This window comes from Poromitra crassiceps, assembly GCF_964638095.1.
Source record: "Poromitra crassiceps genome assembly, chromosome: 1".
Lineage (NCBI taxonomy): Eukaryota > Metazoa > Chordata > Actinopteri > Beryciformes > Melamphaidae > Poromitra > Poromitra crassiceps.
In genome coordinates, this window is record NC_139623.1 from 9,713,304 (window position 1) to 9,739,488 (window position 26,185).

At 46.9% G+C, this 26,185-nt stretch overlaps 1 protein-coding gene across 1 annotated transcript in view; it reads right to left on the reverse strand.

Moving 5' to 3' along the window:
* Window positions 1–793: 793 nt before the first annotated feature.
* nkd2b (NKD inhibitor of WNT signaling pathway 2b) overlaps window positions 794–26,185 on the reverse strand; it is a 45,820-nt gene continuing 20,428 nt past the window's right edge. The window contains exons 4-10 of the mRNA XM_083634818.1: window positions 8,450–8,510; window positions 7,818–7,945; window positions 6,045–6,140; window positions 4,205–4,346; window positions 3,925–3,979; window positions 3,325–3,446; window positions 794–3,130 (exon numbers count right to left, since the gene is read on the reverse strand). Coding sequence (XP_083490944.1) covers window positions 2,505–3,130; window positions 3,325–3,446; window positions 3,925–3,979; window positions 4,205–4,346; window positions 6,045–6,140; window positions 7,818–7,945; window positions 8,450–8,510 — 1,230 coding nt within the window. The 3' untranslated portion in view covers window positions 794–2,504. The remainder of the gene's footprint in view (window positions 3,131–3,324; window positions 3,447–3,924; window positions 3,980–4,204; window positions 4,347–6,044; window positions 6,141–7,817; window positions 7,946–8,449; window positions 8,511–26,185) is intronic.

The window sequence follows — 26,185 nt, forward strand, 5'->3', positions numbered from 1 at the left end:
GGTCGATCTCATCAGTGAAATTCAGGAACTTGACGGACTGGTGACTGGAGGTGCAGCTGTTGGTGTACAGGGAGAAGAAGTATGGCGAGAGGACGAGGAATGGATTGCACCTCTAAGGTCATGGGAAACATGTTCAGCAATGTACGAACAGAGTCAGTTTCAGTACATGCTATTTGAATTGACCTTACAGAAAATAATCTTAAAACTGGAGGACTGTTGGGGAGAGTTTTCGGTTTTCATCTTCAAAGGTTCTCTCTCTTTCCCCCCCCCCCATGTGATATTAAAAGGCTCTGTGGCCTGAGAGTAAAGTATAAGGACCAGGTGAAACTGGTACATACATAGCCTACATTGTTTGGGTTTCTTGTAATTATAATAAAAACAGTTACATAGGCATCAACGGCCACACATTGTTATTAACACATTTGAGAAATAACAACCATATAACTCCTATTTGTTTAGTATTAGCAGTGTTGAATTTGGCAATGACCAGGAAACAAAAACATACCACATAACAAACAGCCACATAACCATCTGAACCTGCACCGGCAAAGGACAGCATTAGCCTACCTTTATCATCCTGTAGTGTTGAGTGGTTTGGTAATGTTCTATTTCTAACCACACTGGCAAAAGACACACCATTATTAAATGTAGCACTGACTGATACTGAGAGTGCCTAGAAAAGAGTATGAGTAAAAAATAAACAACCTGTTGGCTGATAGAATATGAATGAACTATATAACGTTTATTAAAATATATAAAAGACAAAATACATATATGCATAATTATATCCATGATGAAATATGCATAGTATAATTATACAGTAAAATGAGTTTACATATATAGATTTGTTTTTATACATATAGCGAGATATTTTTGCATTAAAACTGGCAGTGGTGATTTCATATTTCCCCTCCAGACAGGAAGCCCCTCAGTCCACAGCAGGGCTCCCACAGGAAGTAGCCTTTGTGAAAAGCTCAAGAACAGCAGCACCTTGACACCTGAGATCCATGGTTGAGAAAGGTCTCACAGACACAGAGAAACACAGCCACTCTGACACACAGAGCAACACAGCCACTCTGACACAGAGCAACACAGCCACTCTGACACAGAGCAACACAGCCACTCTGACACAGAGCAACACAGCCACTCTGACACACAGAGCAACACAGCCACTCTGACACAGAGCAACACAGCCACTCTGACACACAGAGCAACACAGCCACTCGGACACAGAGCAACACAGCCACTCTGACACAGAGCAACACAGCCACTCTGACACAGAGCAACACAGCCACTCTGACACAGAGCAACACAGCCACTCTGACACAGAGCAACACAGCCACTCTGACACACAGAGCAACACAGCCACTCTGACACACAGAGCAACACAGCCACTCTGACACACAGAGCAACACAGCCACTCTGACACAGAGCAACACAGCCACTCTGACACAGAGCAACACAGCCACTCTGACACAGCTTCTAGGGTTGAGCACACATCAACCAATAGCATCAAGAGGGGAGTGGATGTTGCATCAAAAGGCCTCTGATGTGTTCCTTTGTGGTGTCCCTTTCTGAATGATGAGTAACCAACGTGTCCTCAGTCCCAACCCCTCAAACACTGACGTTTGATCAGGAACCCTTGCCGTCACTTGCCCGACGAGAAAGGTAGCCCCCTCCATCCCATCAGAAATCAACGTTGCGGGCAAGGCGACGACGGCTAGTCACGAGTCATGTGATCACGAGTCACGTGACGACGACGACAGTACCCTGTCCCATCAGACATCGACGTTGCGGCGCAAGGCGTAAAGTCACCCTGGGGGTGAAGGGGTGGGAGTGGCGGACCCCGTAGCGTTCCCGACTTGCAACTTTCTCGTCACGAGAGAGCTGGTTCGCGCCCTGACGTGTCCAGTTATTTACCCCGTCGTAACGGTTTTTAACCCCCGACCCAAACCATAACCCTAAACCCAACCAAGTTCTTTTACCTGCTTAAACTTAACCAGCGAGTCGAGCTCTGGCTCGCGCGACACGTTACCGGGCAGAGGCGGTGGAGACGCTTCGCCCCAGCCTGGTAACTAGGAAGTAGCTGTGGCTCCTGCAACTCACTACCGGGTCACAGCAATGAGGAGGGGCTCCCACCCGTTATAAAGTGACGACGAGGGGTCCTGACCAAACGTCCGTTTTTGACGGGTTGGGAGTGAGAATGGAATAATGAGCAGAGCGGTCCAGCAGAAAATCTAACGACAATCAATTCAAAACTGTGCCACACATCTTTCATTGTTACACAATAACTTCAGAGAAACTCCCTCCATCAGCATTCACACTACAAGATTCCTCAATATGTCTAATCTCAGGATATATCTGTATAGCTTGGAAGAGGAGGAGAACTAAAGTAAAAGATCCTGGACAGAGGTGGAGACACTCCCGTGGGGATGAGGTTAGGTGCTTCAGACTGGCGTGGTGGTTGGTCCTGTGCGGTCTCAGTCACTGTCCTCTGAATGCGGTCATGTCTGATGGTAATGGTGGTAGTGGTGGTGGTGGTGGTGTTCATGGTGGTGATGGTGCTCGTGCCGCTGGACCAGAGGAACCACAAACCCGGGGCTCTGGCCAGACACCTGCTCTCTCTCCAAGCTGGGCAGTACAGAGGGCACCGGGGGCGGCGGCTGCTGCTGGGGGTGGGAGGCGGGAGAGAGCGGGGCTTTGGACGGGGACAGGGCGTCTCTGGCTTTGGCCCTCAGACGCTTGCTGTGGCTGTATTGCAGTGGGTGCTGGTGGTGGCCCGAGGACTGGGTCTGGTGCGGCAGGTGGTACACATCCTGGCCCCCGTGGCTCGCTGCGTTGCCACCGTGCAGCGTGGACTGCACAGGCGGGGGGTGGTGGCCGTGACATTTGCTGGACTTGCCACCTCCGCTGCCCCCGTTGTTCCCTCCGCCTCCCTTGTAGGTTCCTTTGGGGGATTTGAGGAATTGCGTGCCTTTGCTTCGAGCGTCTGCAGGGTTGTAGTTATCACCGATGACCTGCGAGCGGCGATGGTGAACGATTTGGGGTTCTGGTTCCTGGGAGCGTGAGCGGCTCTGGGACTGGGAGCTCCGAACATGGGCCTCCTGGGGGGGAAAGGGTGGAGTGGTACCTGAAGGGCAGGTGAGAGACAGCGGATCAGTGGTTTGTCTAAGGATGATTTATAATACTGCGCTTAAAATGACTGCCGTTTCCCCTTGCCCTCTCCAAGTTCACTTTTCAACTTTCCACTGTGTTATAATGTTGTGAATTTCAATGTTTTAAGACTGTAATACAGACTGTAATACAGAATGAAGAGACACTAACCTTCAAATCTGGAGGTGTAGTTCTCTATTCCGGCCAGGTCCAGGTAGTGATTCCGCCTCTCTGTGTTTTCATCCACACAGTAATGTTGACCCTCTGCGGCCGGTGCCTCACTGGTCTGCCCTCTGATACAACACAGCCTCAGGATTAGTGGGCAATTAAATGGAGAATATTGAGAACACCATAAATACCATAAAAAACTGTTCCGCAAATGGCCACTTGAGAGGCAGGCTCCAAAAAGGGAGTCAATCCCCGTTTTTTTATTCAAAAAACGGTTTTGGTCTCTATAGCTAATTTAATCTTTCATGATAACTGTTGAGGTACGATGTTTTGGGCATGATTGACAGGTCACGTGTCCAGTGATCGCGCAGCTCCCCGATCACAGACCAATAGCAGGCGGCACTGCGTCTCTGTGGAAAACCCAACCAAGATGGCAGCGGGCAAAATGCCAAACTGGAGGCTTCAAAAAAGTCCACGTCATGGTGGCTACATTCATATTTTTATACAGTCTATGTCAATGACATAGTTAATATGCAGGAATTTGATGAATCAGTGTACATATACAGTGCAGCCCTGGAGCATGTATACTTGGTGTGTACTGACTTGATGTAGGAGGAGAGCCGTTTGTCAGCCGAGCGTCCGTCCTCCTGGTGACGTTCTGAGGAGGGGAGGCACAACAGCTTAGTAATAAACCAGCTTATATGGTGCACAAACATCCACACACTGTATAGAGTGAAAAAGTAGTTGGCAATATTTCCTTTACATTAATTTAGCTGAGGTACTAGAACCAAAATTACCTCCCACAAAAAAACAGCAAATACTGAGTTGGTGCATATTGTACTGGGATCATAAATAAGAGTGTAATATATATATTTTTTTGTACCTGTCCCTGTATCTCTTCTGTGTGACCTCGGCTCTGGAGTGACGGTCAGTTTGACACGCAGAGTCTTGCTCTTATTGTGGCAGGAGTGATTCACAGATGCATCCACCACGTCATAGATGGTATGCATCAGACTGGACATATCCTGAAGTAGTGGGAGAAAAGTAGTTTGTACTGTACCTCTGGCAAAATAATAGGACATTTCACATCTATCTATCTATCATCATCATCATCAGTATATAAATGGGAGCTAGGGCTCTGTCTGTTTCTCTGTCCCACTGTGATTGTCCCACTGTGATGTAATAAATCCCACTGTGATTGTCCCACTGTGATGTCATAAATCCCACTGTGACATCATCAGTGATGTCATAAATCCCACTGTGACATCCTCAGTGATGTCATAAATCCCACTGTGACATCATCAGTGATGTCATAAATCCCACTGTGACATCATCAGTGATGTCATAAATCCCACTGTGACATCATCAGTGATGTCATAAATCTGACATCATCAGCGATGCTGGTCTCATTGGCCACACAGCAGCCGAGCTGTGAGCAAGTCTGTGCAGCAGCCGAGCTGCGAATGCGAGCTGCAGGGCCAGCTCGGTGAGCTGCAGGACACAGCGCCGGGTTACCCTGCAACCCGCCTCCACCTGAAAGCGTAGGAGCGGCAAGCCGGAACGGTGCGAATGGTCAGCTCATTCATTAAAAAAAAATACAGCCTACCTCATGCAGCAAGAAAGGCATAAGTGAAAGTAAAAAAAAGGCGGCCAGGAGGAGTGCTGTGTGCCTAGTAAGTACTGTAGGTTAGGATTTATGCTCAAACGATGTTGATTGACATTAGTAGGTAAAATTAACGGATATAATAATAAGCTTCAGAGGACTATAGCTGTCTGTGGCGAGTTCGTCTGAGCATATTCCCTCTGGAAACCAGCTCCAGAACTGCAATCTGTCTAGCTAGCCAGTTGTGCATTCCCTTACAAAAACTACTAACGTTATAGTAGTCATGTGCATTTATAGCCTATACTATTCCCCTGACGAACGTTATGCAGACTGCAGCTGTTTGATATGCGGGCGTCGTCTTTCAGAACAGACGCTAATTAGGCTACTTCATGGGAATAATTTGCTTTACAAAAAACTGGACCCAAAAGATAAGAATTAGCCTTGTACCTAATAGGCTACATGATGATCCATAAAGTCGATCAGATGAATATTGAAAGCCTTGTTACCATGCTGCATGTGGACAACACTTTCAAGTGTTTTATCACTTTGATCCTTAACGACCGCAGCTGCACCTCGTTGGCTGGCGTACATCGGCGATGTTTGGTTGTTGAATGAATTCGTTCATCATCATACAGTAGCCTAGGCTACACTAACCTATGAAAATATTAATTTGGGCTACTAGAGGAGCTGGGTGGAAATGCCTCCGCTCGCCTTACAATCCGGGATCGGTGCGGGCCTTCTGAACTACAATTTTGCGCGATCTGTGTGTGAAAGCAGCTTACATGTATATAAAAGGGAGCACACACAAATTGTGACATCATCAGTGATGTCAGAGGCATTGTGACATCACACACACACACACACACACACACACACACACACACACACACACAGTCCCAGTGATGATGTCATCAGTGATGTCATAAATTGTGTGATCAGTGATGTCATAAGAGGTTGTGATGTCATAAAAGCAGTGGTGACATCATCAGTGATGTCATAAGAGTCCCACTGATGATGTCATCAGTGATGTCATAAGAGCAAATTCATCATGGAGATGCCTAGTTTTTGTAAAAAGAACAGCATTTCATTATCACAGGAATGACGGTACTCCGATCATTACCTCTTTTGTAACTTTCCCGCTGTTGTCAAAGTCATAAAGGGTGAAGATCCACTCCTGTCGGTTGTCATCCTCTACAGACACATCACACTCCAAGTCCTGTAGACACATTCAAATAGATTTTAAGCATTATAATACTGCACTTAATACACATCGATATATTGTCAACAACATGCATCTTTTCAGATACTGAGGTCCTGTAGATTAGAACAGTACTCTGTGTGGAAGCCCAAAGACAGTCATGTTCATGACAACAGGGGGCAGCAAAGCACAGCAAATTCAACCAGTGTAGTGCTGCCATCAGTGTGACTCATTCAAATGTTGTCAGCTGTGTGTTGTGTGTTGGTTTTCCTCATACACCATCATCCCCTGTCCAAATCACCCAGGCTCAGGATTACACCATCATCCCCTGTCCAAATCACCCAGGCTCAGGATTACACCATCATCCCCTGTCCAAATCACCCAGGGTCAGGATTACACCATCATCCCCTGTCCAAATCACCCAGGCTCAGGATTACACCATCATCCCCTGTCCAAATCACCCAGGGTCAGGATTACACCATCATCCCCTGTCCAAATCACCCAGGGTCAGGATCATACACCATCATCCCCTGTCCAAATCACCCAGGGTCAGGATTACACCATCATCCCCTGTCCAAATCACCCAGGGTCAGGATTACACCATCATCCCCTGTCCAAATCACCCAGGGTCAGGATTACACCATCATCCCCTGTCCAAATCACCCAGGGTCAGGATCATACACCATCATCCCCTGTCCAAATCACCCAGGGTCAGGATCATACACCATCATCCCCTGTCCAAATCACCCAGGGTCAGGATCATACACCATCATCCCCTGTCCAAATCACCCAGGGTCAGGATTAGATACAGGCAACTTTCATGCCATTCAAAGCAAAAACTACATTTGTCTGATTGAGCAGAGAGCTCAATCAGATGTTTGGGTCTTAATGAATTTGTGCACCTTGGGAGCAATTTGCAGTGGGCGGACTACTGTTGTTGTTCTATGCTGCTCAAAGCCAAATACAAATTGGTAAACAAATCACGTATCAGCAGAATCCATTTAGCTGCCTTTGCCTAGTGTGTGTGTGTGTGTGTGGGGGGGGAGGGAGGGGGGGGGGTTAGGATGTAAAGAGAGGATAGCGGGGGTGGCGGGCCCTACCACCACAACCTTGTCTTCCAGGAAAAGCTTTAACCACAATTCTCAGTTACAGCTTTTTTGGCAGTAACTTTGATTCAGATGTATCTAGTAACATGGCTGTAATTGGAAAAATAAACGTTTGGAACATGGTCCCTGCTGCAGGCATGGAGGAGAGCTGACACTCTGAGAGGAGAGCTGACACTCTGAGAGGCCGGTGCGTTTATGAGGGAGGAGACCCCAGGGAGAAAAGCAGCCCTTTATGCTTCTATAATATCTCCTCAACTTACACAACTAGGAATGATTACCAAGGAGTTAGATCTAAGCAGTTCTTTAAAACATGCAGGTCCAAACATTACAATCTATTTATTGCTCCCTAAATCCAATTAGGATATGGTCTGGAGCAGTGTTAACATACATACAGATGTTCTGTACACTAGGTTAATGCAAAAAAAAAGAACTAGTAGTTCAATGGTGCCTGTAGCGATTCATTTCATTCATTGTCTTTAAGACCTTTTCAGGGTCACAAGGGGCCGGAGCCTATCCCAGCATGCATTTATGGGCTATTAATAGGAATGGAAGTGAAGGACTGGGACCATGTAGTAGTGGGTTTGCGTACATCCAAACTGATGCGTTTCTTCCCTGGAGCTTTGGTCGCATCCTTAGGTGGCTCCCGCTCCCCATCCTCTGCGTGCAGGTACTGCAGGTAGCTTTCACAGCCCTCCGCCTTCTCTGGAGGGAGTACCACTGTGAGCAAAACACCACACCACACACTTCAGATGGCTCATACAGTCATCAGTGCAGTATTCTGCATGTACCCAACACTCCAAAAGCCTTCACAAGATCATAAGCCTTGCTTAAATGTTTACTTCGCCTTTGTTTGGAAAGGAGGCGGGCGCTAGCGAAAGCCTGAAAATAGGCCAAAATGTCTGCAACTGAAGTTTTTGCACATCAAATTTAAGAAATGGATCTTGTGAAGACCTAGTGGATCTGCCTTACCGATGCACCCAACAAACAGAAATCACACTTAGGATGGCATCTTGAAATAGTAAATGCACCCACCCACCCAGTACTAACAGACACGTCTATATATTAGCCTTCCAGTTCTATTGTTTACGTCAGTATATACAACACACTTGCTCATACATTGCCTATCAATCATAGCCGTTTAGATACGTGCTCTACAGATAAGAGGATACAAGGATTGTTGTCATGCAACGCGTCTCAATGAGCGTGTGCTTCTCCACCTACCCTCTAGGGGACAGTGATGATCTACCAAGTGTCCTTCCTTCAGCTCAGCATTGGGAAACTCCTGGGACAAGGAAGGAGAGGGAGAGAAGGGGGTGTAAGTGAAGCTACAGTTATTTGACCACAGACATAGAGAAAACAAACAGTTCGAGCTAAAGCATTTCCTACTCAGATGAGAGGGAGATGGCTGGAGGCTCCACCGCCTGAGCGACTGCCACTGCCAAGCGTTCAAGATCCGTCATGTTCTCCATCATCTGAGCTGTCTCTCAGCCAAGCTGTTTGTTCTCATCCTACTGGAGAGCGATGGAGGCCCAGGCTAAAGGTTTGCTACACTGCCCATTGATGTGAACTTGACTTGAGAGGAAACTTGCATTTGATTTATGTAAAACAAACTTGGTGATGAGCTCTCAGCAACATGCCTGTATTTATTTTGAATTGACTAAAACTGCCAGATGGAAAATTCCTTGCGGAGAGGATGGGACTGATTAAATACACCATTCTGTTCCATGGCCATCAAACAAAAGAGGGCGGGGAGTGAAGGGGTGAGAAGAGGGAAGAAAACGTTTGAAAGCTCGGCTGTCACATGTGAATAATCTGTATCCTGCGTAAAACACAACCACAACCATTTCATAACCATCCCACACATGTGCTGCTAATGTACAGACACACAGAGGCACACAGTCTGTCTCACTCACACACACACACACACACACACACACACACACACACACACACACACACACACACACAGACACAGACAAATACACACACACAGACGCACACACACACAAGCAGAGGCACACAAATACACACACACACACACACACACACACACAAGCAGAGGCACGCAAATACACACACACACACACACACACACAAAAGCAGACGCACACAAATACACACACACGCAAACACTCTCCATACACGCAAATTCTCACACACACACACACACACACGCCCATGCACCACTGTTCTTTAATTATGATTGGATTGTGGAAACAATGAAAATTAAGTGCAGCACAGGCCCTAAACCGCAAGTATTTAAACAACAAAATGATTCATCTCATTGACGTCATTCCCAGTCCACTTAGCTGGTCCACACACACTTTGAATCAGTCGACTTAGCTGGTCCACACACACTTTGAATCAGTCGACTTAGCTGGTCCACACACACTTTGAATCAGTCGGCTTAGCTGGTCCACAGACACGTTGAATCATTCGGCTTAGCTGGTCCACACACACTTTGAATCAGTCCGCTTAGCTGGTCCACACACACTTTGAATCAGTCCGCTTAGCTGGTCCACACACACTTTGAATCAGTCCGCTTAGCTGGTCCACACACACTTTGAATCAGTCCGCTTAGCTGGTCCACAGCACTCTTTGAATCAGTGGACTTAGCTGGTCCACACACACACACACACTTTGAATCAGTCGACTTAGCTGGTCCACACACACTTTGAATCAGTCCGCTTAGCTGGTCCACACACACTTTGAATCAGGCGACTTAGCTGGTCCACACACACTTTGAATCAGTCCGCTTAGCTGGTCCACACACACTTTGAATCAGTCCGCTTAGCTGGTCCACACACACTTTGAATCAGTCCACTTAGCTGGTCCACACACACACACACACTTTGAATCAGTCGACTTAGCTGGTCCACACACACTTTGAATCAGTCCGCTTAGCTGGTCCACACACACTTTGAATCAGTCCGCTTAGCTGGTCCACACACACTTTGAATCAGTCCGCTTAGCTGGTCCACACACACTTTGAATCAGTCCGCTTAGCTGGTCCACACACACTTTGAATCAGTCCGCTTAGCTGGTCCACACACACTTTGAATCAGTCCGCTTAGCTGGTCCACACACACTTTGAAATCAAATCTCAGTAGATTGAATGAAGGAGGCACACTGAAACGAGACAAATGAAAAACATATAGATGGTAGAAAACAAAAGAACTCCATGTACCTTCAACAGAGCCGAGGCTCGACTGGAGTCTTCACATCTGCATGTGTTTAGGTGAGCCCCTCTCCCCCTCTTCTCTCCTCTCTCTCAGTAATGACAGTGCCAGGGCCTGTGGTGCTATTTAACAATCTCAGAGGCCGTGATTATTCCTCACTTCAGAGGATGATACCTCGGCCTGTAATCTGGCCCTGACCTTCACCGCTGAGGGGGAGTGGGTTGTGTGTCAGGGTCAAGGCTCGGACACCCTGCAAATTGGCCACCGGAGACATTGAGGGAAAACAGGGAAAGAATGGAAGCCAAGCCCCCCGGGGAGGGGAGGGGGGGGGAGGGGAGGGGAGGGGAGGGGAGGGGGCGGCGTGATTGGAAAGAGAGGCGTTGGAGGGGGGGGGGGGGGGGATTGGAGGAACAGAAGAGGGTCGGCAGGAAGTGAGCGGGAGAAAGGAACAGAGGAAAATAGGGCAACGGATAGAGAGAAGAGAGGGAGAAGATAAGAACGGAAGAGGGGAGAAGAGAAAGGCCGATAAGTGTGTGTGTGGGTGTGTGTGTGTGTCTGTGTGTATGTGTGTGTGTGTCTGTGTGTGTGTGTGTGTGTGTGTGTGTGTGTGTGTGTGTGTGTGTGTGTGTGTGTGTGTGTGTGTGTGTGTCTGTGTGTGTGTGTGTGTGTGTGTGTGTGTGTGTGTGTGTGTGTGTGTGTGTAGGAGCAGAGGAGGAGACTGCTTGTTAGAGAGGAGATAGGGCCTATCTGCTGCTTATTCCCGTCCCTGGGAGCTCAGTGGGCGAGGGAGGAGAGGTGGAGGAGAGGTGGAGGAGAGGTGGAGGTGGGTTATTAACAGACTCTGGAAGACTTCTGGGAGAGGTGGAGACAATCGGTACCGCCCCCCCTGGGTCCCAAACAAGCAGCTGTCTTTAATCAGGACGACACACGAGATACGCACACACGCACGCACACATAGTTTCTATCTTTTGTGGTTTCTGTAGCCAAGTTGTTTCCTTTCTGTGCTGGATGCTTTTATCTCACAGTCCCTTAATAAAGGCCAGTGTGTATGTGTGTGTGTGTGTGTGTGTGTGTGTGTGTGTGTGTGTGTGTGTGTGTGTGTGTGTGTGTGTGTGTGTGTGTGTGTGTGTGTGTGTGTGTGTGTGTGTGTGTGTAAGGGAGAGGCAGTTCACACAGACATACTCTTCTGCTGCTCGGAGGAACATCAAAGACAGACAACCATTGATTGTTCTCATCCTCATCCCCACAGGGGCGCAGAGCAGAGCAAGGTAAGCAGCCCTAAATGAAAAAGACACAATTCACTATTCAATCCAATGAAACGGATCAATCCACCAACTGGCACCGGCGGGTCTTGTGTCCCTAATTAAAATTCAGATCGGGCGGCGCTGAAACACATGGCATCTCAACAGAAACATCAGCCCTCCCGCCGTGCTCATTACATCCAGTGGGGGAGCTAATGAGAGAGCAGGCTGCGTCCGACCGCAGTCTGCAGTTGAACGTCGAAACACACACATGGCATCTCCATCCACTTCGCCCACGGTGTCAGGCTCAAATCTGCCTCCCACATGTGTCATTAACTGCTATCTGGCATCTAGCCACCCTCATTCCTTCACTATCAGATCATGAAGTGCTCTGTAGGCTCTAAGAATGTGTGAGCGTTTTAGAGCAAACACTTCCCGTCTTCCCAATAGTGGCATAATACACCTGAAACCCGTGATGAAATGGGATGAAAAACTTGCATGTGTTGTTGGCGTCTGGGTAATGTAGAGGTAAAAGCACTCGCCCTACCACTGTAGAGACCCGGGTTCAACTCCTGGCAGCGGGTACTTCTGGCTTGGTCAGACGTTTCCTACAGACACAATTGGCCCATGTCTGTGGGGTGGGGAAGCCCGCCTACGTCCTGCCGGTGAAACTCCTCGCTGTCAGGTGAAAAGAAGCGGCTGGCAACTGCACATGTATCGGAATCGGAGGAAGCACGCGCCACTAGTCTACAACTCTCCGCAGATCGGCAGAGCGGGGTGGAGCAATGGCCGGGACAGCAGGGGGGATTTGGCCAAGTAGAATTGAGGAGAAAATGGGAGAAAAACTGAAAAAAGAAAAAAGTGCATATGTGGGACAAGCACCTCAACAAGAATGGCAAGCAGACGGTGAGGTATTACATCTCCATTGTGTTCTAAAGCAGCACATTGGATCTATGCACTGACAGTGTAAACAGGATCCCTCTCCCAGACAGACAGAGAGGTGTGTGATGTTTGTTCCTGCTTCATGCAGCACTTCTGCCAAGCCTGCCTAAAGCCCCAGTCTACTGGCACACTTTTATGTGGGATAGGGTAACCAGGGGAAGCTTTCATAGCTCCCTACCAGGTGACATCAGACATCCCCCAGCAGTCTCTCTGCCTGCCTGCCTGCCTGCCACCCATCCTCCCACTGGAAAACACTGCACATCTTTGTTCTCCTATCCCCCCCCCCCCCCCCCCCCCCCCCGCTCTTACTCACCCCCTAAATATAAGCACGCACACTGCTCAGAGTCTATTCTTCAAACCAGACGATACACAGCTGATTTAATATAAGCACACTGCTCAGAGTCTATTCTTCAAACCAGACGATACACAGCTGATTTAATATAAGCACAATGCTCAGAGTCTATTCTTCAAACCAGATGATACACAGTTGATTTAATATAAGCACACTGCTCAGAGTCTATTCTTCAAACCATACGATACACAGCTGATTTAATATCTGCTCAGAGTCTATTCTTCAAACCAGATGATACACAGCTGATTTAATATAAGCACACTGCTCAGAGTCTATTCTTCAAACCAGATGATACACAGTTGATTTAATATAAGCACACTGCTCAGAGTGTATTCTTCAAACCATACGATACACAGTTGATTTAATATAAGCACACTGCTCAGAGTCTATTCTTCAAACCATACGATACACAGTTGATTTAATATAAGCACACTGCTCAGAGTCTATTCTTCAAACGAGACAATACACAGCTGATTTAATATAAGCACACTGCTCAGAGTCTATTCTTCAAACCAGACAATACACAGCTGATTTAATATAAGCACACTGCTCAGAGTCTATTCTTCAAACCAGACAATACACAGCTGATTTAATATAAGCACACTGCTCAGAGTCTATTCTTCAAACCAGACAATACACAGCTGATTTAATATAAGCACACTGCTCAGAGTCTATTCTTCAAACCATACGATACACAGTTGATTTAATATAAGCACACTGCTCAGAGTCTATTCTTCAAACCATACGATACACAGTTGATTTAATATAAGCACACTGCTCAGAGTCTATTCTTCAAACCATACGATACACAGCTGATTTAATATAAGCACACTGCTTTGAGTCTATTCTTCAAACCATACTGTATGATACACAGCTGATTTTGAAAATGGCCTCTTCAAAAACAGAAGAAGCTAACATGAAGCTTGTTGACACGGTTCCCCCTGGCCTCAGGGTATGAAATATGGCAACATGATCAGATGTCTGGATGTGTATCCAAGTCCAAACATACGCTGGGAAAAAAAAGGAAAACGGGATACTTTCTGGAAACCTACTCATATAATTATGAAGCTATGTGGTTTTCAGAAATACTTCAGATAGCTTATTTTTACATACAGATGTAATTAGCTTAAAACAAACTTAGTTGGCTATAGAGAAGGCGCTACCAGATTTAATTATCTGTTTGGGTCTTTTTTCCTTTTTTTTTTCAAATCTGATACGTTCTGTATATTGTACTATGCAGTTCCTTATCCAAACCAGACCAACAATCTCAGTTATTTCCTTAATTTGACTCAACGAGTGCCTTTGGAGACAAATATTGAGTGGTGGTGAACAGTTGGAGTTCTCCAGGATGTACACAGTTTCTTAGAAATACAAAGTCACCTGTAACTGACACTTTTAGGCGGCGCCACAGGAAAGCCTTGGTGACCACCAGCCAACCCGTAAACCCGGCATTCCTGCTCCCACTGGCCATTAATTGGGATTGATTGTGGGATTTCCAATGATGAAAATGAAGTTTGAGGCATATCGATATAATGAAAGGAACACCACTTTGTAAACAAACTGCATGCTCTTCACCACAGTATGAAACTGGAGAGGGAGTGGGGCCATTGAGAAATCAAAGCCCCTCCAGTCCACAAGAAACCAACCTGGCCTTGACTCAAAACCAGATGTGAGCTTGTTCTACTGAAGGGAGAGGGAGGGAGAGAGAGAGTGAGACAGGGGTGGAGAGAGAGAGAGAGAGAGAGAGAGAGAGAGACGAGGGGTGGAGAGAGAGAGAGAGAGAGAGAGAGAGACGAGGGGTGGAGAGAGAGAGAGAGAGAGAGAGAGAGACGAGGGGTGGAGAGAGAGAGAGAGAGAGAGAGAGAGAGACGAGGGGTGGAGAGAGAGAGAGAGAGAGAGAGAGAGTGAGACGAGGGGTGGAGAGAGAGAGAGAGAGAGACGAGGGGTGGAGAGAGAGAGAGAGAGAGAGAGAGAGAGACGAGGGGTGGAGAGAGAGAGAGAGAGAGAGAGACGAGGGGTGGAGAGAGAGAGAGAGAGAGAGAGAGACGAGGGGTGGAGAGAGAGAGAGAGAGAGAGAGAGAGACAAGGGGTGGAGAGAGAGAGAGAGAGAGGGGGGTGGAGAGAGAGAGAGAGAGAGAGAGACGAGGGGTGGAGAGAGAGAGAGAGAGAGAGAGACGAGGGGTGGAGAGAGAGAGAGAGAGAGAGAGAGAGACGAGGGGTGGAGAGAGAGAGAGAGAGAGACGAGGGGTGGAGAGAGAGAGAGAGAGACGAGGGGTGGAGAGAGAGAGAGAGAGAGAGAGAGAGACGAGGGGTGGAGAGAGAGAGAGAGAGAGAGAGAGAGAGAGACGAGGGGTGGAGAGAGAGAGAGAGAGAGAGAGAGAGACGAGGGGTGGAGAGAGAGAGAGAGAGAGACGAGGGGTGGAGAGAGAGAGAGAGAGAGAGAGAGACGAGGGGTGGAGAGAGAGAGAGAGAGAGAGACGAGGGGTGGAGAGAGAGAGAGAGAGAGAGAGAGACGAGGGGTGGAGAGAGAGAGAGAGAGAGAGAGAGACGAGGGGTGGAGAGAGAGAGAGAGAGAGAGAGAGACGAGGGGTGGAGAGAGAGAGAGAGAGAGAGAGAGAGAGGGGGGGGGGGTGGACACGGGGGGCTGTTGCACAACTTCTGTCTCTTCTCCTGCAAGAGAGTGAAAAAACAATATGTGGCCGTCTTGATGGTTGAACAGCACTGGTTGATCAGGGTGATTATGGTGCTCAGAGCCAACAGCTAGCAGATAATACCACAGAGTAGTAGCCATGTTAAAACAAACAGTGCTGCATATACTGCTGGCTTTGAGCTAGTCTTCCTAAGAACATTCATCATTATCACAGCACAAAGCCAAGCCAACAGCACATTTTCTATGATTCACTAATAGCTATGTGCCTGAAAGAGAATGAGACTGATGAATTCAAAGACATCAAATCACTGAGGCGAGGAGGACCCACAACAATAATATAGTGGCCGATACAGTATTGAGCAATAAAAACATGACTGTAGGTTAGGGCTGCACAATTAATCGTGTTTTCATCGTCATCGCAATATGAAGAACATGTGCAATAAACACATCGCAAAGACTGCCTGAAACGCAATGAATAACAAAAGTGGTTTTATTTACATGCGTCATGCATTTCCCACTCAGCATCTGATCATTTTGTCTTGTGTTGTAAATCCAGCGTACACCTTTCCCTTGCAACAGTGCGCTCCGCCCCTCTGTCAAAGCCCAAACACGCTGTGTGTAGTTTCAGCTAGAGTCAGTGTGTATTTCATTTCTTTATTCAGTGGGCATAGGCTATGTTTGGGGCCTATGTTAGCATTATTAAAGCAGAAAGACATAGGGACTGTATAGCTAATATGCATACTTTAATATTTGTTTATTTATCGCAAGTCGTATCGTCGTCGCTATATTGAACATTGTTATCGCAGATTTTCCTCATATCGTGCAGGCCTACTGTAGGTATTTGATCCAAAACCTCATTTACAAAGTCCTCAAGTCCAGCCTTAAAGATAGACCCTCTTTCAATCCTTGCCATTGCTGGACAGCTGATCATTTAGTTTTTTTCCATTAATTGGGATATTTTATTTACATATCATCACTGTACCATCATGACATGTCTCTCTGAATGGATGACAATGAGATAAGAGCAGAATACCATCCTGTCATCTGGACAGGCCCCATGTGGCCCAGATATGGCTCTTTTGGGGCAGCGGGACACTCTCTCTCTCTCTCTCTCTCTCTCTCTCTCTGAGGTCAAACAAGAGGCAGAACCTCTCTTGGCAAGACATGAATCGTTGGGGCGAAGCCTCTCCGGCCGCAATGTTACAACAGCTGCGGGGAGAGATGAGCGTGCTTGCCTGTCTACGTCAGGCCAGGCGGCCCGTGCCCCTTCAATCAGGAGAGAACATCTCTTGAACTCTGCACGCCCCCTCCAAACCCCCTCCTCCCCACCCTATCAGTGATCTCCCCCTCCCTTTGATTATGACCTGCTGGATGTCATAAACAAAGATTAGTATCTCCGGCTGACCAACCCCCCCCCCCCCCCCCCCCACACCCACCCCGGATCTGTCACCAGTGCTGTAATCAGCCTGCCTTCATTAAAGCAGGCTTTGATAGGAGTCTGATGTAATGGAGTGCCCTCCTCTCAGCTGTCAAACAGGCAGCTACTGTCGGAACTTGGAAACCATGTGCCTCGTACCAGTGACTGGAATCACATTGATGGATCTGGGTTAGGCAAATGTATTCAATTAAAGACCTATTTCCCACCATCATTCAATTCAATCAATTCAATCAGTGGCAAGACCAGAGTCTTGCCACCTTCAGAAGTTCTCTGACGACTCTGCGATAGTGAGATGTATCAAAGATGGCGATGACGATGAGTATCGGGATGTGGTGGCCAACTTTGTCACATGGTGTGAGCAGAACCACCTGCAGCTCAACGTGTCAAAGACAAAGGAGCTGGTGGTGGACCTGAGGAGGGTCAAGGCTCCGGTGACCCCTGTTTCTATCCACGGGGTCAGTGTTGACATAGTGGAGGATATCATGAGCAATGACTCGCACCCACTCCACGGCGTGCTAGTCAAACACAGGAGTACATTCAGTGAGAGACTGATTCCTCCTAGATGCAACACGGAGAGGCACAGGAAATCATTCCTGCCTGTGGCCATTGGTCTATTTAATGCCTCTCTTAAAAGAGCACCTCGGAGACGCTCAGTCTCCCTGAGACTGAGCCAGCCGATAGGCTAACTGGAAAAGTGCCTGGCTGAGCCATGTGTAACGTATAGGGCAAGCCGAATAATATAAGTTCAGTGTGCAATTAAGATAGGCTAACTGGAAAAGTGCCTGGCTGAGCCACGTGTAACGTATGGGGCAAGCCGAATAATATAAGTTCAGTGTGCAATAAAGACAATTGGCACGTAAGGTATACTTACTCTACGTATTGCTTACTTAGACGTACTCCACTATTTTGCTCCTATTGCATTTAATACTGTTTACTGTTTATACTGTTTATACTGTTTATACTGTTTATTCCATGCTATGTTGTGTTCTTTCTTCTTCTTCTTATTCTGCTTATTACTATCGCATTACTACTGTGTATTTTATTTTATGCTATCTGTGTTACGTGAACGAGCAACTGTAACTAGATAGACAATTTCCCCCCGGGGATCATTAAAGTCTTTCTGATTCTGATTCTGATTCTGATCATTCTTGATGTAAACACCTAGTGGCTGTCATGCTTCACTAGAAGAGAGCCACACACACACAAAATGGACTAGTCTGAAGTTCGGTGCCATATAGAGAGGCCTACTGTACTTCCTGCTTCAGCACTGTACCAGATCTTTTCATCCGCCATTTATTTTCCCATACACATTTCCTAAAATGCATATAAAAATAGTTTTACTGGTTCAAACCAAACGGTACAGATATATTTAGAAACAGGAGAGATCGCATAACATTTCACTGGGACCAAAACGTTAAAAAAAATGTGGGTTTAAAGAAAATATTTTTTCGATGTTGTTTTTATAAGTTTTGGTCTGAGTGAAATGTTCTATGGTCTCTCCTGATTATAGCGTTAGCTGAACCGTTTCGTTCGACGAAGTACAACTATTTTATAAGCATTTTACTAAATGTCTATGGGAAAATAAATGGTGGATGAAAATCTCTGGTAGAGAGCTGAAGCAGGAAGTGACGTTCCACTTTGCCTCTCTATACAGCATGGCTGTGCCGCAGAGCATGTTGGATTAATTCAAAGATCTCAGGGCTTGGTGGTGTAATGCGATATTCTCTGGGTGGACTTTTATACGACCAACGCCATGTAAAAGTGCACTCTAACATTTAATGGTCTACTCAAACAAAAGTGTTGCAAAATGGCTTATTTTAGCAGTCAGAAGTAGAAAGAAATATGTTTGAGAAAACATAGAGCAGTGTGAAACAATATGTTTACTCAGTTCACTAAATGTAAACAAGCGGCAGTGTAGCACCACCAGACATCAAGGGAAAACATAAGATGTACACTGGGGCTAGACAGAGCACACACACACACACACACACACACACACACACACACACACACACACACACACACACACACACACACACACACACACACACACACAGACACAGACACAGACACACACACACACACACACACACACACACACACACACACACACACACACACACACACACACACACACACACACACACACACACACACACACCCTGGCAAACAAGAGAGCAAAGAGAGAGAGCACAAGGCGATGGCATATCAAAGCCAGTGTGGGACAGGCGGTCAGACTCAAACAGGATGTTCCTCTGTTTCTGGCCTCCATGTGAAATTCTGTAAGCTCCCGCGCGGCGCAGGCCCCTGGCTCTTAAGCCTGGCCAATGGGGAGCGCGCGCAGGCCCCTGGCTCTTTTTACACCCTGGACCTTATTTCCAGCTTTAAATATGATGTTTAAGTCACCCTGACAACTTTGCATGTTGTGGATTACAAACAGCAGCGGGAGATAAAGCGGGAGGTGCTATCTATGTGACAGACAGCAAACAGAGCAGGCTGTCAGCAGCACGGAGGTACGTTACATCATGTAAATTCATGTTCTCTCTATTATATAATAAGCATATGAGCTGGAAAATAAGCTATTTACAAGACATAAATACAATCATTTCACATGCCCTGTTTTCCTCGTTTTCAGGTCGTAGTTTAAACTGATTATCGTTTCTGCTGATGCTAATCAAACCAAAGTTGTCAGGGTGACTTAAACATCATATTTAAAGCTGGAAATAAGGTCCAGGGTGTAAAAAACCGGGAATTCACCTTTAAAAAAAAAACATAACAAAAATAATAATAATAATAATTAAATAATAATAATAATAATAATAATAATAATAATAATAATAATAATAATAATAAATTAAATTAAAAATATAAAATAAAACTTGAAAGGAAAACAATGATTAAAAAATGTATGAATATGCATGTATGTATGGATTGTGTTGTTTGTTTTGTTATTTGCTACTCACTTACTGTAGTTTTTTGTTTTTGTCTCTGTTGTATTATTTATTTACTTTTTTTGTTTCCTGTTTTAGGATATTTCTCCTTGAAATCCTTTGTTGTATATTTGATGGCAAGTAAGGACAATGTCCAAAAATGTCAGAGGAATGATCATTTTTAACCGTAAGAAAAGGGGGGCCTTACATAAGCGTTTGCTTCTGCCCCTAACCTTTGGTTGTGACCTAAGTGTATGCTTGTGACCTAATGGCTCATTTCCACCACATTTTACTGCCCTGCACAGCTCGTCACCAGTCGGCTCTACTCGTTTCGGCCCGATGGATGTTCTGCTTCGACCGCCGATCATCTGCCCCCGCCCACCCCCGCCCACAGCTGGTCGTCATAGCGACCGCATATCTGTCCTCCGCCAAATAGCCGAAGTAGGCTATAACATAACGTTACAATTAAATCCATCCACAGAACTTTTAAACTGTTTATGAAATACTGGTGCCTCTAAATGACCTACAGTGTACATGGGCAAATGTGACAATCGGCCAAGAGAATGGATATCACTTTGTAGTTAGTCAAACTCACAGGCATGCGCTGCGCTGTGCGGGGACGGCAGAGGCGCAACAGAGTGAAGCCTCTACCCCGCGGCCTCTCACCAGGCAAGACCGTGGCTTCACCAAACACCCGCTGCGGCCTAGCGGAGCGCTGCAGCCTGCACTCAGCTACAGAGCTCCCTGAGCTCTACCCGATTTTATTTCACCGGAGGCGAAGGCAGCAACACAAAAGACTGATGGAAATATACATAACAGAAGAGAAGGTAAGACCACTAAACTGGTATGCAGCCGCCAGCATTGCATTGACAGTCAGTAGACAGAGTAAACACGATTCTGCCTGACCAATCAGTCGTCAACAATGTTTTCACGTCACCGTATGAACCCGGGTTCACAGAATAGAACCACGACGAGGCAGGTACTAAAAGTAGCACGACTCGACCCCAATACAAACCGGGCTGGGATAGTTTTTAGTGGTGGAATGAGACCATTTATCGAGTCGAGCGGAGCGGGACCGCGCTACTAGCTGCGGTGGAATTGGGCCATAATAAGTGTATATGCTTGGTGGTGACCAATACATTTTTTTCATTCATTTTCATTCATTCATTCAGTCATTCATTCATTCATTCATTCATTCAAGCCTGGCCAATGGGGAGTGCATGCAGGGCCCTGGCTCTTAAGCCTGGCCAATGAGGAGGGAGCGGAGGCCCCTGGCTCTTAAGCATGGCCAATGGGGAGGGAGCGGAGGCCCCTGGCTCTTAAGCCTGGCCAATAGGGAGCACGTGCAGGCCCCTGGCTCTTAAGCCTGGCCAATGGGGAGGGAGCGGAGGCCCCTGGCTCTTAAGCCTGGCCAATGGGGAGCGTGTGCAGGCCAATAAAGCTGAAGGGATTTGTTCCACATTCCACAGGCCCTTTAAACATCACAGTGGATCTCAGAAGGCCAGGTTGTGGGTCAGGTGGCCGCGACATGGATCCCATTATGGCCCGATGCAACGGCACTTCTCACACAGCGAGGCGGATACTCTCAATAAGTGTCCAGCTGAGCTGTATTCAATAAGTGTCCAGCTGAGCTGTATTCCAAAGTGGTCCACTGCAATGATCACATGTCGTTTAGGATGGATTGCCTCTTCAACTATAGTTGTCTGTCAGTTACAGTCAACAAGGTTTCTACATTTACCGCAATGCAAACAGTTTGTAAGCACCTTTCCCTGCACCCTGTCTACTTATAAACAAAGGGCGAGTTATTGCTGGGTGAAAGAAAGCCATTCAAACACACACAATCACTCTCACCTGTAAAGGGTGTCTTTGGAGTGTAGTGCGTGTCGGCTTCCCAACCGCTTGTTCTAGTATTGAGATGTCAGTTATCATCCGTCACCTGTGAGATAACCGCCAACACTTGTTTTAACTGCTCTTTTTGTTAAGCTGCAAGGGATCTAAAGTCCCGGCTTTGAAAAGCAGGCCCAGCAGTTGATAGGGGCGAGGCTCTGCGGTTGGAGGGTGGTGGAGCTACAGGCGTTACACTGCTCCTGCGGGTGACTGAGAAATGTAAACAAACCATGTCGGGAAGGAGAGCTGTGCACAGGGCCAGTGTTGAAGATTAGCAGCATCGCCCCAGCTATATCTGTTATATCACACATGCCTGATGATGTCTATCTAATCCTACGCGTACACTGACTTCACAGCTGCCCCCTTCAAACATTCAGACCTCAATCTGTGACACACCCCACTGTCAAGGGCTAGTGGGTTGTTGGTGGAGGAGCAGCCTGTTGGGCTTAGACTTCCTCAGAGTCTTCCAGCAGGACAGGCAGAAGGTCAGGGTTGGACTGCGGCTCTAACAGTCCACTCGTTACTGCTCCCCATGGGCAACTCAGAACTTCCACAGAGAAGTGTAGATCCACATGACTGCCCCACGATAAGGCAGCCGTGACCAATCAGCCCGTAATGTAGCGTGAACTCTCAACACATCCATCTGGGAGGCATATTGGGCAAACAGAGACGGGCGGCTGTTGTGCTGTACTATTATTGCATTCAGCACTCAGGGGGAATCCGACTTGCCAGTCAAAGACAGCCAAAACACAGAGAGGATGCAAGGAAAAAGCAAGATAGGCATGCGAGCAGACAGGCAGAGGCTCTAGCAACTCATACTGAAGCCTCAATATTCTCAACACTTGCCAAACCTCAGGTCCCAGGAGACATCATTTTTTTTGCATAATTGGTAGTGTTGCCCCTTACTATGAAATATGTCAGACTTGAGGCTATCATGCCAAGATAGTTTGGGTAAGACATTGCAAAAATGCCTTGGCTTTGTAAACTGCTGCACAGCTTTTGACACACTAAACATAATGTCTGATTTGATATACTGTAGAAAAAAAAAGAGAAGAAAAAACGTTCTCAGTGTCTATTTTAGAGATGAAATGGTATGGACATATCATATCGTGATTATTATAGTCACCAAAATTATCACGGTTATCAGTATTATCGTGGTATTGTTAAAATGTGCTGAAAATGTTCAAAAAGTACTGATACACTCACTGAAACCATTCACCAAGTTTTACATTGAAAACCACAAATATAATCAGCAGCACTATGCACTTTTTCTTTGCATAAACATTCAAATAATAACAGCCAATAGGATTTGGTGTGAATTTGGACATATTAACTTTTAATTCACTTAGAATAAACAAGCGAACAGTGCTCTGTGCAGCAGTGGCAATCACAGTAATCAAGCCTACACGGTTTTAATGGAAACGGTAACACAATCCGTCAGGGATTTTAGCACGGTTTATCATTAAACCCGTAATCATTTCATCCCTACCACTCTAGTCTTAGGTTGCTTTCACACTGGGAACGATTACTTTCATTCTGTTCTGTTCCGCACCCGGGAACAACCCCCCCCCCCCCCTCCCCCGCTGGTCAGCTTTCACATTTAACATTTATTCCGCGTTCGGAAACGAAACATGCGAGTGCACTCGCGTCATCAACTCTGCCTGCAGTGTATCCTCGCTCCGTGTGTTTGTCTATAAGGTTCGGAACGGTTGGCTTTCACACTTGGAAGTGTTCCGTGCCCGGGCACGCCAAAGCGCTCCCCAGACCACCTTTTCAAGTGGATCCTGTCATGGTTCCCTGTTGCGCGCCCGGGCGCGGAACGGAACGCAACGCAACGTTCACACTCGTCGCCCGAAACTGGGGTCAATTTGGGGACAAGTGTGCTCAGGAACGGTCCCGGGGCGCCAGTGAGAAAGCACCCTTATTTATCTATTAACTCTCTCTGGACGTGTAATAGCTCTCTCTCTCTCTGACTGTCCAATGCTGCTGTCTCCTCCATCCTGTAGGGATTGTCAGTCTCAGAGACCACGGGAATTCTGTCTCCGCCTAGCCTGGGTAAACCCAGCCTCCACGTGACCTCTACGTGCTATCAGTCACAAAGAACTTACGCTATAGGCATAGCCTGTGACGTCATGTTGAAGGCTGGGTTTACCCAGGCTAGTCTCCTCCATCCTGTAGGGATTGCCAGTCTCAGAGACCACGGGGATTCTGTCTCCGCCTAGCCTGGGTAAACCCAGCCTCCACGTGACCTCTATGTGCTATCAGTCACAAAGAACCTACGCTATAGGTATAGCCTGTGACGTCATGTTGAAGGCTGGGTTTACCCGGGCTAGTCTCCCCCATCCTGTAGGGATTGCCAGTCTCAGAGACCACGGGAATTCTTGACACTGGTGCAAGAACAGGCTTAATTCCAAGCTGTGAAGTTCCTCACAGGCCTGGAACTGGACAGGGGGTCATCCCAGGGTCAACACACCAAGCCTTTTCCTGAGGATTCCTAAAATACACTCCTGCTGGGCACAGGAAGTAGAGGAGACTATGTGATCTTCAGACGACGTGAAGAAAGCCTAGATTATGTAAAATGGACCCTTGCCAATAGGACACTGACTGCAATACTTTGACATGTTAGGCCACGTCCCATGAAAAAAAAGGGATACATTTGAGATTTGAAGCACATGGACAAATGACTGATGCTGTGAATACCTAATCATGGCAAGCTCATTCATCCTTCTCGTATTTTCTCAAAGAAAACGACTGGATATGAGGGCGTCTGTATGACGAAATATATTGCAAAACCTCACAGCGTAAACCATGAATTAGCGGTTTTGCCAGTGACACAGCATAAACTAGCGACAATCTGGCATTAAAAGTGGTCGGTGAGACTGTAACTGCTGTGGTCCTTCCTGCTGGTTCTTCAGCCTGCCATGTGTGCACCCTAGTGACCTGACAGACGAGCTGTGTGTGTCTGAAACACTGTTCCCCAGTGTGAAATTCTGGAACGTAATTCATCCATGGCACAAGCAGAGATCAAAAGGCTATGGTGCAGAGGGCAGCTCAGCCCCGCCCCCTTCTCCAGCTCCGCTTTTTAGCAGCAGAGCGCACAGACAGCGGCAGCTTTCACCACCATAATGACTGGAAACAGTCTTCAGTCAAACATGAGCTCAGTTCCTTCAGGCTGCATTAGCAGTGAGTCCGCTTCAATGTTCTTGTCATATCTCTTTTATACAAAGGTACAGCCCTTCATACTGATGGCGCTGCTGTATGCTGTGTATCACAGCAGGGAATGAGGGTAATAGAGGTTAAGTCCAGGGGAATAAGCCCACTTAGTATGCACTTAGTGGGACACTCGTATGTTTTCCCCCCCCAATATTTTATTTTAGATTTTTCATAACAATAACAAGACAAAGAAACACGCTCAGACACACACACACACACACACACACACACAAAAACAAACCAACAAAACAAAAAAACATAAGGTATATATATATATATCGGAATTCAACATTACAACGTAACTACCAGCCGCATAATGTGCTTATGTGCTCGTGAGAAATGTGCCTGAGATCCCGTGCAAGGGGTCCATGAGAGACCAGTCAGGTGAGTCATCCGTCACCCCTAACCTCATCGAGGTAGGCTAGGAAGGGGTCCCAAATGGTGGAAAACTTTTTAAGTGAATTGGTCCTCAGGAACCTAAGTCTCTCCATCCGTATAACAGAGGTCATGTCGGCCAACCACAGTTGGAAAGAAGGTGAAGAGGAGGACTTCCATTCCTTCAAAATAGTTTTTTTGGTAACAGTTGTCCCCTGTGCCAGAGACTGCTGCACAGCTGTAGGGAAGTTCAGAGAGGACTCCGAGCAGCCAAAGATGGTGAGTTCTGCCTCCGGCTGCAGGGTTATGTTGTAGGCCTTGGAGTACCAAAAGGCCGTTAGTGAAGGACAGAACCAGAAGGCATGGGACACAGTGCCCTCCGAGACCTGATACCTGTCACACGGCGGCGAGACAGAAGGGAAGATCCTGTGTAATTTATGCTTGGAATAGTGAAGACGGTGAGTGACTTTAAATTGAATCAGCTGGTGTCTGCTATTGGACACTCGTATGTTTGACAAAGGTTTTTGAACGTGGAAATGTGCTTCACAAAGTAGAGGGTGCTGATCATGTGTAATAACAGCATGAAAGCCATGAGACACTCAAGTGTTAGCAGGATAGAGTGCTTCTCAAAGCTGAGCACATGACACTGAGGAGTGAGGAGTGTTTCTCAACACTGAGCATGTGACACTGAGGGTAGGAGTTCAGATATCCTGACACACTGGCATTCTGTAACTGATCGGATCAGTCAGG